Raw genomic sequence first — 14,235 nt, 5'->3', positions numbered from 1 at the left:
GGATGGTTCGGCTGACAGGGCGATTCGGCTCCAGAGCTCATTTGCTCCCTTGCATTAACAGTAAATTCAAAGAAATACCAGAAAAATTCAAAAAAAACTGTTTTTTTTTTCATGGAGGATGTTCAAATGCCAATTTGGTGGTGTTTGGACATCTGCAAAACAAAAACAAAATTGGGGTATGTGAGAAAGTTTATTGTTCATGCACTATTTGGACCGGGTTTTTTTTTGCCACGAGCTCCTCATATATCTGCACATGACGAAATTTTGCCTGGGCATCATGCATTTGAGTGTCTTGGTTGACAAAAAAATTCAGATTTTTAGAATCATTCTAGTATTTATTTATTTTGATTTTACTGTGCACCCAGAGCAGATGAGCCTAGGGTAAAAAATAAATATTAGTGCTCTGGCGCCCAACAATGCTTGTTTTTCATGCCTGTTGATTGGATTTGGATGTGGACAGTTAGTGGGTCCCCTTAGTGCATCGACAGTCGGGTTCCCCAAACCCTCCTATACGACTGGACGGATGAATTCAACCCGGTCGGGCGCCTCAAACTAGTCCTATACGTTCAGGCTGTTCGGCACCCTCATATCCATCCTAAATCTAGGGCGGATATGGGAGGCCTGGACGCCTCCGCCACGTCAGCCCGGCCCACCATGGCCCCCACCAACCCACTCCGTCCCCAGTAAAATCCTCACCCGGAGTTAATGTGACGCCCCCGATTTGACCGTACACTAATCATGCACGCAAATGTGTACGATCAAGATCAGGGACTCACGGGAAGATATCACAACACAACTCTAAAACATAAATAAGTCATACAAGCATTATAATACAAGCCAGGGGCCTCGGGGGCTCGAATACAAGTGCTCGATCATAGACGAGTCAGCGGAAGCAACAATATCTGAGTACAGACATAAGTTAAACAAGTTTGCCTTAAGAAGGCTAGCACAAAAATGGCAACGATCGAAAAGGCAAGGCCTCCTGCCTGGGACCTCCTAACTACTCCTCGAAGCCGAACTCCATGTAGCATCATCCTCGGGATCTCTAGCTCCTAGACTCCAGCATCTGGTTGCGACAATCCGGTATAGAAAAGAGAAAAGAGGGAGAAAAGCAACCGTGAGTACTCATCCAAAGTACTCGCAAGCAAGGAGCTACACTACATATGCATGGGTATATGTGTAAAGGACCATATCAGTGGACTGAACTGCAGAATGCCAGAATAAGAGGGGGATAGCTAATCCTGTCGAAGACTACGCTTCTGGCAGCCTCCATCTTGCAGCATGTAGAAGAGAGTAGATTGGAGTCCTCCAAGTAGCATCGTATAGCATAATCCTACCCGGCGATCCCCTCCTCGTCGCCCTGTTAGAGAGCGATCACCGGGTTGTATCTGGCACTTGGAAGGGTGTATTTTATTTAGTATCCAGTTCTAGTTGTCATAAGGTCAAGGTACAACTCCGGGTCGTCCTTTTACCGAGGGACACGGCTATTCGAATAGATAAACTTCCCTGCAGGGGTGCACCACATAACCCAACACGCTCGGTCCCATTTGGCCGGACACACTTTTCTGGGTCATGCCCGGCCTCGTAAGATCAACACGTCGCAGCCCCACCTAGGCTCAACAGAGAGGTCAGCACGCCGGTCTAACCCTATGCGCGCAGGGGTCTGGGCCCATCGCCCTATGCACACCTGCACGTTGCGTACGCGGCCAGAAGCAGACCTAGCCCCCTTAATACAAGCGCGAGCTTACGGTCCAATGCGGCGCGCGCCACTCAGTCGCTGACGTCTAAAGAGCTTCGGCTGATACCACGACGTCGGGATACCCATAACTACTCCCACGTAGATGGTTAGTGCGTATAGACCAAATGGCCAGACTCAGATCAAATACCAAGATCTCGTTAAACGTGTTAAGTATCCGCGAACGCCGACCAGGGCCAGGCCCACCTCTCTCCTAGGTGGTCTCAACCTGCCCTGTCGCTCCGCCACAAAGTAACAGTCGGGGGCCATCAGGAACCCAGGCCCACCTCTACCGGGATGGAGCCACCTGTCCTTTCAGCCCCCTCACCAGCATCACTTGCGGGTACTCAACGAGCCGACCCGACTTTAGTCACCACATGTGTCATGTATATAAAGTATATAGTATATACCCGTGATCACCTCCCGAAGTGATCACGGCCCAGTAGTATAGCATGGCAGACGGACAAGAGTGTAGGGCCACTGATGGAACACTAGCATCCTATACTAAGCAGTAGGATTGCAGGTAAAGGTATCAACAGTAGAAGCAAGGGCAGGCTATGCATCGGTATAGGATTAACGGAAAGCAGTAACATGCTACACTACTCTAATGCAAGCAGTATAGAGAAGAATAGGCGATATCTGGTGATCAAGGGGGGGCTTGCCTGGTTGTTCAGACAAGAAGGAGGGGTCATCAGTGACGTAGTCGACCACAGGGGCATCAGCATCGTCACGGGGTCTACCGAAGAGAAGAGGGGGGAGAAACAGTAAATACATAGCAAGCAAGTGCATAACAGGACAACAGGCAGAGCTAGACGTGTTCTAACGCGGTATGAGGTGATACCGGTGAAGGGGGGAAACATCCGGGAAAATATCCCCGGTGTTTCACATTTTCGGACAGATGAACCGGAGGTGAAATGTTGCAGGTTCACTATGCTAGAGACGCGTGGCGGACGAACGGACTGCGTATTCGGATTCGTCTCGTCGTTCTGAGCAACTTTCATGTAGAAAGTATTTTAATCCGAGTTACGGATCAAAAGATATGATTTTCTAAAGATTTTATTAATTTCTGAAATTTAATTAATTATTTAAATTAATTCGAAAATGGATTTATGACATCAGCATGATGTCATGCTGACGTCAGCAGTCAACAGGGGTTGACTGGGTCAACTGACATGTGGGTCCAGTGGGACCCACCTGTCATTCTCTGTTTAGTTTAATTAGGGTCTAGTTAAATAATTACTGTTTAATTAATTTAAACAGGATTAATTAACTTAATTAATTTAGTTAATTAATTAATTAATTAATTAATTAAAATTATTTTTATTTTCTTTCTTTATTTATTTATTAATTTTTATTAATTAATTTATTATTTTTATTATTGTTATTATTATTATTATCATTATTATTTTATTTATTATTTATTATTTTTCTTTTTATTCGTTCTGTGCGCTGGGCCCGTTGTCAGTGGCCCAGGGGCGGTCCGGGCCCAGGGGTCAGTGGCACCTGGGGCCTAAGCGGGCGAACGGGTTACGGGCATGGGGGCGCTGGCGAAACGGGGCGGAGCCCCAGGGTGCGGGCGTAACCCGCCGAGGCGACGCAGCAGAGCCGGGCGCGGGCGCCAGCGGCCAGGGGCCCCACGAGCGCCGGCCGGAACAGGGCGATGGGGCGGAGGGGACCGGAGCCGTGGGCGCGCGTGCGCAGGCGGGCGGGGCGGACCAGCGAGGTGCTGTGGCCGCACGTGCAGGCGGCGACGGGCGCAGTGGGACGGCGGGGGCAGTGACGGGGGGGAGGCCACGGCCGAGTGAGCTCCAGGCGCGGGTGCGGGCTCGCGTGTGGTCGTGCGTCGCAACGACGGAGCGGGGCGCCGAGCGCGCGGTGAGGGCGGCACGCACGCACAGAGGAGGAGAGGGAGGAGGGAGGTGGCGGCTCACAGGGGAGCGGGAGGGGCATGGCAGTGGGCTCGGGGACGATCCGTGGGGAGGAGGACGGCGACGACGTGCAGCGGGGCGACGAGATCCGGCGGCGGGGTGGACGTAGGCGATGGCGTCCGGTGCGGTCGCCCCGGTCGGCGTGGCTCGAGGAGGCCGGCGGGGAAGAGAAGATGGGGCGGCGCCGGCGAGGTCCAGCGAGCGCCTGGCATCGCCGGGGCAGCGGGGTAGGTAGCGGTCCGGCGGGGGCTAGCGATGGCGTCGTCGTGGACGAGGGCGTCGAGCGGCACCGGGCGGCGAGGCACGGTCGTCGGGGCGCAGCAGGGTCGATCCCGATCTAGCTCGGGTCGAGGTGGGGCGGGCGCCATGCGGGGGGAGTCGGGGAGGCAGGCGCCGGCGAGGGGGTGGCCGGAGGCGCCGGGCGGCGGCAGCGTGGCGAAGGGGTCGGGGCCCTCTGCCCCGATCCAGGCGGGGAAAGGGGAGAGGGGCGTGCAGGGAGCGAGTGGGGGAGTGGGGATTGGGAGGGAGTGGGTTGACCGGCTAGGGTTTCGGGCACCCAGGGGGGTTAGTAGAGGGCGCGGTTGGGCCGGCCTGGCGGCCTGGTAGCCTGCTGGGCCGAGGCCCAATTGGGGGGGGGGCTCTCTCTTTCTTTTTCCTTTTTTTTGTTTGTTTCTTTTCCTTTTTTTCTTTACTGTTTTATTTTATTACTAGTAGATTTTAGTTTTATAAAAATATGAGACCAACACTTAATTTAGTGTTTTAAATTACCCCTCTGTCACAAGAAGTTTCACACTTTAATAAAATAGGTTTATATTTGTTTGCTAATTAAAAGCATTTAAGTAATTGTTTAGCCCCTTGTTTTAATTAATTTATTGCATCTACACATTTTATCAAAATGTGGTTTCTCCACCACAATCACCCATGATTTATTTTCTAAATTTTGAACAATTTAGTTTTCAGTTTTTAGTTTAGTTTTCATTATTTGAAAACTTTTATTGTTGGCCTATATTTTAAATTTTAACTTGAATTGTTTTTGAACTAACTCGAGTTTATCAACAGTAACCGAGGTGACGTGGCACCATTAGCAGAGGTTTACTGTAGCTTGATCATCCGGGCGTCACAGTTAACCCTAGCTCCACTTCACTCGCACTCCGCTCTCCGTTGCTTCCCCTCCACCCCGTTCGTTTCCCTCCCCCTCTACATAGTCATGTCAAGCAACGACAGTGGCGGAGGTGATAGATCCGACCACGTGGACGACTAGGACACCTTCGTCCACGAGGATGAGCTGGCTCTCTGCATCACGTTGCAGCGCTCGCGGGCCGACACGGTCGGTAGCTCACACTCTACTCCGCAAACTATCGCCCGTTGTCACAGTGCGGACGCCGGAGAGGCATGTCCCGCACCTCACATAGCTCCGCGCGGTTGGCCTACCGCCCTCCCCCCCCCTCCAGCGGTACTCCTCGCGGGCATCGGTGGGTGCTCGTTCCCGCACCGCCGACACCGCATACACGGATGTCGGAATCAGAGGCGCACGCCGCTCGCCGCAAGAGGCCGCGGGCTTGGGAGAGGGTGGCAGCATCGAAGGCGGCCATACAGCCCTCCTGCCGCCGAAACGAACTGCCGGTTTTGCCCGATGAGGAGAAGCTCTTCGCGGCTTTCTACCGCCGGTCACTGACAACTACAGAGACAAATGCCTGTCGGCTCCATCGGAAGAATGCCAAGGCCCTCCAGCTCGGTATCGAGCAATCGGAGGAGGAGGTGGCTGCTACTCCTGTCGTTAGGATTCCCCCAAGAGGAAGGGTGAATTAACAAGCAGCAAGTTTTCCCTTAGTTAAGAACCAAGGTTTACCAAACCAGTAGAATATTCTAAACTACACAGGTCAACAACACCGACACACAAAACATAAACAAAACTTGTCCCCAACACGGTAAGAAGGTTGTCAAGCCCTTGTCTTGCTATTACAAGGTAAAACTCAAGTGATAGAGATAGATAATGATAAAGTGGAACGGCAAATAAAAGGAACAACTTTTGTAGAAGAGTTAAGCAATGGAGAATAGATCCGGAGGCCATAGGTTCACTAGTGACATCTCTCAACAAGTAGCATGGTAAACAAATTACGGTTGGGAAATTAAGGAGATTGCAATATTTATGACTATAGGGTATGTGGATAACCGGACTATTCACTGAAACTAAGGAGTGTAGCAAGAAACAAATCGACGCCACAAAGGAAAACAGCACTGGAACTGAAGGTGACATCTTTAGACATAGGGTATGTGGATAACCGGACTATTCACTGAAACTTTGTTCAGGCACACCGGAACACATTATCATCAAAGCCAAGCCATACAATGAGTTGAACACAGTACAAGGTGACATCACGCTTCTGGGACCAGATTATCAGAAATGTTATTTCAGGCACAGATTATCATCAAAGCCAAGCCATACAATGAGTTAAACACAGTGCAAGGTACACATTATGTTTCTGGGACCAGATTATTAGACATGTTATTTCACTCAATCAGACAAACGGTGTGTGCTAACTACATGCCGTGGCGAAAACTGGCACTTGGTGGGGACACTACAAACTTCATTAGTTTTCAGGAGATCTCAGGACAGAGATCACGAATTAGGTATACGCATTGGGGTTTGTCTGACTTCTGATAAGTGGGACACCATCGTCTCGCCACACAATTCGATCCTCACACAAGGCAGCAACTGCCTCAACGTAAACTTGGTGCTCCTGTAACGTTGGGTTAATAAATCAGCAAGAAGAATATCTAAAGTCAATTGTGCCGCTAAGAAATCTCAAATGCACATAAGATGCTACCTCGTGAAGAACCCTTGCAGCCAATTGCTCTGGAGTATCATTGGCTAACACTGGCACAACTCTTTGGGCCAAGGTTTTCCCAGTGTCGAACTGCTCATCCACAAAGTGCACAGTTGGTCCTGAGTATCTGCATGGTTGGAAAACGTCATCAAATAAAACAGGGTGACTTTTTCCAAAAGAGAAACAGGTAATGCCATATGGAAAACAAGAAATCAGTAGTTCAGCAATCAATGCCGCCATCACACAAATCGACTATCAGTTACCACAAGACAATGAACAATAATGCTTGCATACAATTTTCTTTCAAATGGATGCCAAGTACTTCTGGGAGGAAAATGCAAGATGTTGGAAGGTGCTAGACAAAATGTAAAGTACCTGGCTCCAGATGCAATGACTGCTTTATGCACTTTTAAACCATAATAACCCTTGCCTCCAAATGCCGGGAGCAGTGAAGGATGTATATTCAGCATGGATCTGGGAAATGCCTTAACTAGCTCACCAGGTATGAGCTTCAAGTAACCAGCAAGTAGAACAAAGTCTACCTTCAGATCCCTGTTTCACAATAGGCATAACCATGAGCTAATACATTCTACATGTGTCATGAAATATAATCTTCACACTTGAAAGGGCAAGCTGAAGCACATGGGTGCATTTGGAGGTATAAAATATTTAACAGTGGATTTCGGTCAGAGCCGTCACACCACAGCAAAACTTGTGAACACAAGTTCATACAGCTAGAGCCTAGAAGACAGTAACATGTCGCATCTGTAAGTTTCTATGTAATTTATCAACTTATGTTCACTGGCAGCTTCAGAATATGATGGATATGTGAGGTACAGAAAGCCCGTCCACAGTCAGAAGTTAGAAATGTATGCATTTCACAAAGGACAAGAAGTTCTTTTGAGCCTTTAAAAAAAAGTTCTTTTGAGGCTATCTGACTAGGAGTGGAAGCATGAAGAGACCAAATGAATGATATGAGATGACAAATCACAGCCTGAGATGAGATCAACAGAACCAACCTCAGAACATTCAAAAGTTCATCTGTCGAGACCCCCTCCGGCGCCGATTTCGACTTGGGAAACACGACCACGGGCATGCCATTGCACCTTGCATACTCCGCGCCACCGCAGCCTGCAACATTCCGATTCCGTCACCTCAGAACCACCAATCGACCCCACAGTCCAAAAGAGCTGCAGGAAACATGGAATTCATCGTCACCTGGCTTATCAGTGACGAGCGCAACCACATCCCCGTTCACCTTCCCACCCAGGGCGGCCTCGTGGATCGACCGGAAGTTGGAGCCTCCACCGGACACGAACACCGCGAGTCTCTTCCTCCTCACCCCGGAGTCCCCAGCCCCGCTATCCATCACCGTCGATGCCGATGCCGATGCCGCCGTGCACACGCGAGCGTTCGGGCGGAGCAGCAAGCGCCCGCAAGTGACGGCGCAGCGCTGCTGACTCTTGGCCGCTAAGCTCAAGCGCGCGCCTTTCTTATGCTGGTTCAGGGCGGGGTTAAGCGCGCAGCGCAGCCCGGGGCCGGAGGAAGCGACGGCGGCCGCCCCCATCGGGGGGAGATTCCGCTGCCTCGGCAGAAACACAGCAAGAGAAGGTGAGTATCCGGAGGTATGAAGGTGGAGGCGAAGAACCCTAGCACCGGCGGCCGCCGTCGAGGGGCTCCTGCTGCGCGCGGCGCGGCGGCTGGTCGGGTGGACTCTCAAAGGCCGACGGATGAAGGGAAATGCTTTTGGGCCGGGCACACTGAGCCTAGCATAATTTTTACTGCCCTGGGCAGAGGATTCCAGCCCAGGATGTAAGATTCCCCAAACGTAACGTTTATGTGTTGCTACAAAAACCGTAATGTTTATGTGTCACGCTATCCTCAACAAAAAAAAAAAATGTGTCACGCTATCCACGCTCACAAAAAAAAATATGTGCTCCCGTTCCTCCGGCTCGGTCTTCAGCTTGACAAGGCAGAAGGAGGGAGGAGAAGGGACGCCGCCCTCCTTGATGACAAGGGCGCCGCTGCGGTTGCACCGCCCGAGCGGCGTATCCCGTGTCTCCGGCTTGAAGGGGAGGAGCTCCGGCGATCCGGAGGAACGGGAGCCCGACGAGGACGACGACGCCATCTCCATTCGCCTCGGCGTCCAGGAATTGCCGCGACGGCGAGAGAAGGAGGGGCCCGCCGGGTACTCCATCAGCGGCGAGTTGCCGGCCTCGATGTGCTCGAGGATGGCTTCGAGGGTGCGCCGGGGGACGCCCCACCATTGACGCCATCCCTCGGAGTTGTAGCGTCTGCGGGGTTCAGCGCCGTTCGTGGCGGCGTGTTGGTCGGAGTGGCCGCAGTCGAAGTATGCCGTCCACAGCGTGTGGCTGTCGAGGGCATACCTCGCGTGCTTTGGCAGCGACGACCTGATGCGCGCGATCTTGGCACCCGCATGTCGGGCGGCGTCGGGTAGTCCGCCTCGTAGAGGAGACGGGCCTTCGCCTCGTGTAGGTGGCGGCGGCCGAAGCCATTGGCCGCACTCCATCGTCGGGGAAACGTTCGGCCATCGTTGGCGAAGGAGAGGAGGGGGCTTCAGTGGCGAGAGAGAGAGAGGGGCGTCGACGGCAAGGGAGAGAGCGGTTATGGCAAGTGTGCAGCCAGCGGCGAGGGAGGGTGGTTTTTATAGCGGCGAGTGGGCAGCAGCAATGTGGACGCATGGCGGGGAGGGGGCGGGACGCGCAGCGGTGACGCGCCTTCACTGCGCCGCCCGTGAATCAATGGAAGGCTGACCGGCGACAGCCTTTGCATTGATTCCCGCGGGAAACCGAGGCGATGAGGACGACGAAGATTCTCGGTGACGCGTAGCCTCTGACTCGGCGGGTCCACCAGTTTTCGCGCCAAAATTGTTTCCCCCGGCGCCCCCCGCACCGGGTTCAGCCTGGGTCCGCCGGCGCCAAATTCGGCCCTAACTGGCGGAAAATGAGCTTCTAGGGGTGCGACTGGACCGATTTTTTCGAGCCCGTGATAAAAAAGGGCTTCAAGGGGCTGTTTGGTGGTGGTGGTGGGGGGGGGGGGAGATGCTGTAAGTTTTTTAAGAGATTTTAAAATGAACTACATACGGATGTATATAGCCATAGTTTAGAGTGTAGATTCACTCATTTTACGTATGTAGTCCATATTAAAATCTCTAAAAGGACTTGTATTTAGGAACGGAGGGAGTAGCATAAGCCCCAGACAAGATGTTTATGAGTCTCTCTGCAATCACATATTTGATATACAATTGAGAAGCTGACAGGCAACACCTAGTTTCATGTTCTCATTCTCATCGCACAAGACCGCACTAAACCATTTTTGCAGCACAAAGGGAATGAAATGTCATGATATACAGGTATATAGCTGGAAGGTTTATCAAGCCATGGATACTTCAAGGGAGGACTTCGCAAGCCACAGCAACCCAGGGTCGTTCCTCTTCAGTACCAGGTAGGTCTCCGCACGCCCGATCTCATCCGAGACGACATCCTCGCAGAAGCCAATCAACTCGAGGACCTCCATCGCAGCTGGTTTTGAGAGGAGAGGGGAAGAAGATAGTTACTCCTCGTGAACAGCAGAATTTTAAGACTTAAGTGGCAGTTCGCAGAGGTAAGAGATGTACCTTTGTAATTCGCCACGCTCCTTTGGAAATGAGGATTGGTCTACAAGTTTGGTGAAAAGGATGAGGATTAGCAATAATTTGTTTCAGTTGCATCAGAAGACAAAGGCATAACATACAGAAACCAAGCATACCTTACGCAGTCTTCTATACCGAATATCGTTTGGATTCTCTATCACATTCTTGATAATTTTGAAGAGTGTTTGAAGTGCAGAGGCTGCCTCTGAAGGTGTTGCTTGCGACCGGAGCATTTCAATAGCCTTCTGGAGGCGCGAGCAGAGGGCTGCCACTGGCTCTTCTATTCTTTGCAGCTCATCGCTCTTTAAGTCAGCAGCATTATCGTCAGGGTCAGGTTCAGACTCCAAAACTGAGTGGTTTCTGCTCTGCCCAATCTCCGCTTGGATCTTATTTCCAGATTGCAGAACAGCTCCACAGCTACTAGCATCTGGATCAGGTTCTCCCATGTGCTTCCCATCAATGATCACCTCCTGGTTTTGAATAGAGCTAGAGGAGTCATCAGGATCAGGTTCAGATTTCAGAACTGTGGAGTCAGTTCTCGGCTCCATCTCCACTTCCATCTTGTTTCCAGATTCCAGGACAAATTCACTAGTACCATCATCAGGAACAGGTTCATTATCATGCTCACCATCGATCTCCTTGTTAAGCATGTCAACATCTGCGGAATCATCAGGATCAGGTTCTAGGCAACCAACAGAGCTTTTCTTCGCAACATCATCAGGAACAGGCTCAGAATAACCTATGGTATTCTGCTCTGTAGATGCTACAAAACCTGCTGATCCAGATGTCACAATCGTTACATCAATAGGCATGGCATCGTTGTCATCTGGGTCTGGTTCCGCCTTCACATTTTCCTGAATAAAATCCTGGCCAGCATCATCCGGATCAGGTTCAGCTTGTGTACCTTGCACATTATGTCTCTCCACAGATTTAGTAACACTACTGTGGGAACTCCCCAAATCTGTTGATGATGCACTCAAGAGACGCTGATAAGCAGCTACCCCTGGCAACACACGGGCACTTGCCAGTGAACTTGATCCTCCCCCAAGCTTGTAACCGACAGCATGAGCTTCTGGTTCTAAATCAAACTCATCTTCATAGGAATCAAATATTTTGCGGCCACTCAGCACATGTCCACTTGATTTTGTCCAGTCCAAGGACGCAGCTTCCTCATTCAACTGAATAGAAAAATAACTGTAAGTTGAGGATCAAGTGAAGTCAAAGTAAACAGCTGGCAAACAAAGGTAACAGGGGCAGCTAAAATAAAGAACCTGCTTATTAAGAGCGAAAAAGTGGGCATCATGCTCAGAGTGCACCATATGCGCCTGAAATCAATGAATAGACAAGTAAAAGCCCATAACCGTAGCAAAACGGTGATCCGCATAAGAAATACAAATTCTATGGAAATATAAAACCAAAAAACTTACAAGTTCATGGAGCAGAGTTTTCTTTATACTTTCGTATTTCCGAAATCCTTTCAAATCATCAGTTCGTAGGCGAAGGGATATCTCCTCTCCCATGTTCTATATGAATAGCACACAATATACTCTCAGAAAAAAAAATTGCTGTGTGATGAATACTAATTGTACTGTATGAGAATAACTTATATTCACCTTATTGAAGCCTAGAATGCATTTCGGACTAACACCAACATATCCCACTGGTGCCATTTCAGTCATGATTCCCACTCGCCATCTATGCTGAAAAAACCCAAAAAAGTAACTGTGTAAATATGAAACTACACAAAGAAACAGACTTGCCACTTGAAGATTGTTACCTTGTTCATGATCGCAATTATGCCAGGGTCACATGCAAGTATGTGCATTCTTTTCAGAGCTTCCGAAGGTGGTGGATTCAACTAGCACCCAAAAAAGCAAATAAGCGCACAATTTAAATTTAAGATGCCATGATTGGCCTATCCATGATTATACAAATCAGACAGAAAGTTGCTACTACTAGCATCCTTTTATTTAACAAAGGGTACAGAGAAAGTAGGGTTTTTTAGGTAACACCTGACATGATCAAGGAGTATAACATGGATTTCATCATTCTAGAAAGTTAGTGGTATGAGATGGAAATGATTTCAAAATTATGTTAATTTATTCTGGACTAAATAAACAAATTAGCAGAAAAACTGATTTTGGGTCTTCTATGCTCTCCTGTATAGATATTTGTTTAAATTACACAATCTAGTTTTTCCATACTTTGCAAATCAATATCTATGACATACACACTGCTGACTGCTCAAATGATCCAATGGAAAGAGCATAGAATTATTCAAGCAAGAAGACCAAAAATGTAAAGGTACAAAGTAGCATGAGCAGAAGAAAGATTTATGATAGGTTGACATATACGGGGTCCAAGAAGAGCAAATGGTGTCATGATTGTTATCCAATGGATCTGTCTCATATGAACCGGAAACATATATAGGGTCAGAAAATTAACTAACCTCAACCCCGGGTAAGTGAAGTGTCCGAAAATCACAGAAGATGTATTGCCCCTGTGGAAGTTTTAGTGAAACTCGGGGCCTGCCTGAAGATCGTTGCCTCAGCCGTTGTTCTTCCTCTTCAAATCCAATTATCCGCAGATCTGATCTTTTGCCATTGTCTGATACTTCCTCAATTTCATCTTCAAAGACACCCATCATTCTAATAGGCTTACCCTGATGCACGAAAAGAGAGAGAGAGAAAGGTGCACAGAAATGATGTTATTCACCATTGCATTAGCAATTACCCAACAGCATGTTGAATATACGTGCAGTGCACGCGCATCTTACCTCACTGACAGCAGCTTCTTTCAGTGTTAAGCTTGAATGAGGGTCTGAAAATGGACTGATCAGCTTGGAACCTTTATTTGCAGATTGCGGAACTATGAGCTTCAACGTCTCCGGTTTAACATTAGTTAAAACCTGGAGCAGTTGCCCAAATTCCTTCACCGTACAGCTTGGGTCTGCATCAACGTCAAGTTGCCTGCCTCTCCAAGTGACCGATATTCGAGCTATTCTCTGTTCATCCATTTTGTTCCTGACAAAAACCACCTTATGCTGTCAGTTTATGTGTTTGATAAATTATATGATAATCATGCTATTATCTACAATCAGATTGTCATCTCAACAATGTTATCAGTGGGAAGGGAAGATAGAAAATTAGCCATGAAAATAAGCTCAAGGCATCATGTTAACACCATGGGGTCAATACTAAACACAATTACACTACTCCTAATTCCCGAGATTCCTTCAGAAGCAGAGGAAAATATTGGAGGCTCCATTTATTGTCCGCGCAACCAAAAGGGGGCAGAATTCCCACTGCTATTGCTACCCCAATACTTCCATGTAATCTTTACCAAGGCTGTAGAAAACTAGACATACAAATTAGTACTACCACAACTGAATACTTATTGGAATCCTATAAGACTGCCCCCAATTCGACCAAGATTCCCAACCTAATCGCAACCACCCGGCTAAAATCGCAGCAGGCAGCCGCCGATCCGACCAAGGCGACCGGCGAAAGAGGAAATCGAAGCCTGCGGGTAGAGGCGGTTGAGCGACCGTACGCACCTAGGCAGAGGCTTCCCGCCGAGCCGAGCACCACGGAGCAATCGGCCGATGGAGGGGGCGACGGAAGGGTGCTTCCGGAATCTGCACGCGGTGAAGTGATGGGCCGCCTCCCAGCCCTTAGGTGTGTGGGTTATTTGGAGGCGAGAGGAACGTTCGAGAGCGCAAAGACGACGAGGACGACGACGTCGGCGGTCACAAGGACCCCGGGTTCGGTGCCGTCACGGCTTCCGTCGCTCGCGTCATCGCTGACGGGGCTGAGGTTAAGAACAAGTTTACGCCTCCGTCTGCACAGAAACACGCCTTCTGAACTTTTTTTTTTCATGGTAATACGTGTCTAATTCATATCATAAAGAACAAAGTACGAGTCACGTAAGAACCGATATGACAAAACTGAAAAGATAGCAGAACATCTCTGAGCTTGACACCAACGCAAGTCACCTGCCTCCGGCACCACCACAGCAGCCACCGAAGAAAAGAATAACGGATTACCTCCTCATCCGAGCTCGATGCGGCTCCATCGCTGATATGCAGCTTTG

At 49.4% G+C, this 14,235-nt stretch overlaps 2 protein-coding genes across 2 annotated transcripts; both read right to left on the bottom strand.

Moving 5' to 3' along the window:
* Positions 1–6,058: 6,058 nt before the first annotated feature.
* Positions 6,059–8,246, bottom strand: LOC123170458 (phosphoribosylglycinamide formyltransferase, chloroplastic). Its single transcript, XM_044588326.1, has 5 exons — positions 7,710–8,246; positions 7,511–7,622; positions 6,867–7,043; positions 6,492–6,618; positions 6,059–6,404 (listed from the first exon to the last, which is right to left on the bottom strand). The coding sequence occupies exons 1-5, from the start codon at positions 8,056–8,058 to the stop codon at positions 6,291–6,293; spliced, it is 879 nt and encodes a 292-aa protein (XP_044444261.1). The 5' UTR covers positions 8,059–8,246; the 3' UTR covers positions 6,059–6,290.
* Positions 8,247–9,676: 1,430 nt separating this feature from the next.
* Positions 9,677–13,942, bottom strand: LOC123170457 (uncharacterized). Its single transcript, XM_044588325.1, has 10 exons — positions 13,700–13,942; positions 12,920–13,166; positions 12,593–12,805; positions 11,921–12,001; positions 11,757–11,843; positions 11,571–11,666; positions 11,415–11,468; positions 10,260–11,321; positions 10,129–10,168; positions 9,677–10,033 (listed from the first exon to the last, which is right to left on the bottom strand). The coding sequence occupies exons 2-10, from the start codon at positions 13,157–13,159 to the stop codon at positions 9,885–9,887; spliced, it is 2,022 nt and encodes a 673-aa protein (XP_044444260.1). The 5' UTR covers positions 13,160–13,166; positions 13,700–13,942; the 3' UTR covers positions 9,677–9,884.
* Between the last annotated feature and the right edge of the window lie 293 nt (positions 13,943–14,235).

Source organism: Triticum aestivum, chromosome 7D, assembly GCF_018294505.1.
Source record: "Triticum aestivum cultivar Chinese Spring chromosome 7D, IWGSC CS RefSeq v2.1, whole genome shotgun sequence".
Taxonomy (NCBI): Eukaryota; Viridiplantae; Streptophyta; class Magnoliopsida; order Poales; family Poaceae; genus Triticum; species Triticum aestivum.
This window is presented reverse-complemented; position numbering and strand designations above follow the sequence as displayed.

Coding starts and splice junctions, on each gene's coding strand:
- LOC123170458 (XM_044588326.1), bottom strand. CDS start 8,058: ATGGGGGCGGCCGCCGTCGCTTCCTCCGGCCCCGGGCTGCGCTGCGCG. Junction 6,619..6,866: donor GTCATTGCATCTGGAGCCAG/GTACTTTACATT, acceptor CCAACCATGCAG/ATACTCAGGACCAACTGTGC. Junction 6,405..6,491: donor CTGCAAGGGTTCTTCACGAG/GTAGCATCTTAT, acceptor CCAACGTTACAG/GAGCACCAAGTTTACGTTGA.
- LOC123170457 (XM_044588325.1), bottom strand. CDS start 13,159: ATGGATGAACAGAGAATAGCTCGAATATCGGTCACTTGGAGAGGCAGG. Junction 11,844..11,920: donor TAATTGCGATCATGAACAAG/GTAACAATCTTC, acceptor GGGTTTTTTCAG/CATAGATGGCGAGTGGGAAT. Junction 10,169..10,259: donor GGTATAGAAGACTGCGTAAG/GTATGCTTGGTT, acceptor CCAAACTTGTAG/ACCAATCCTCATTTCCAAAG.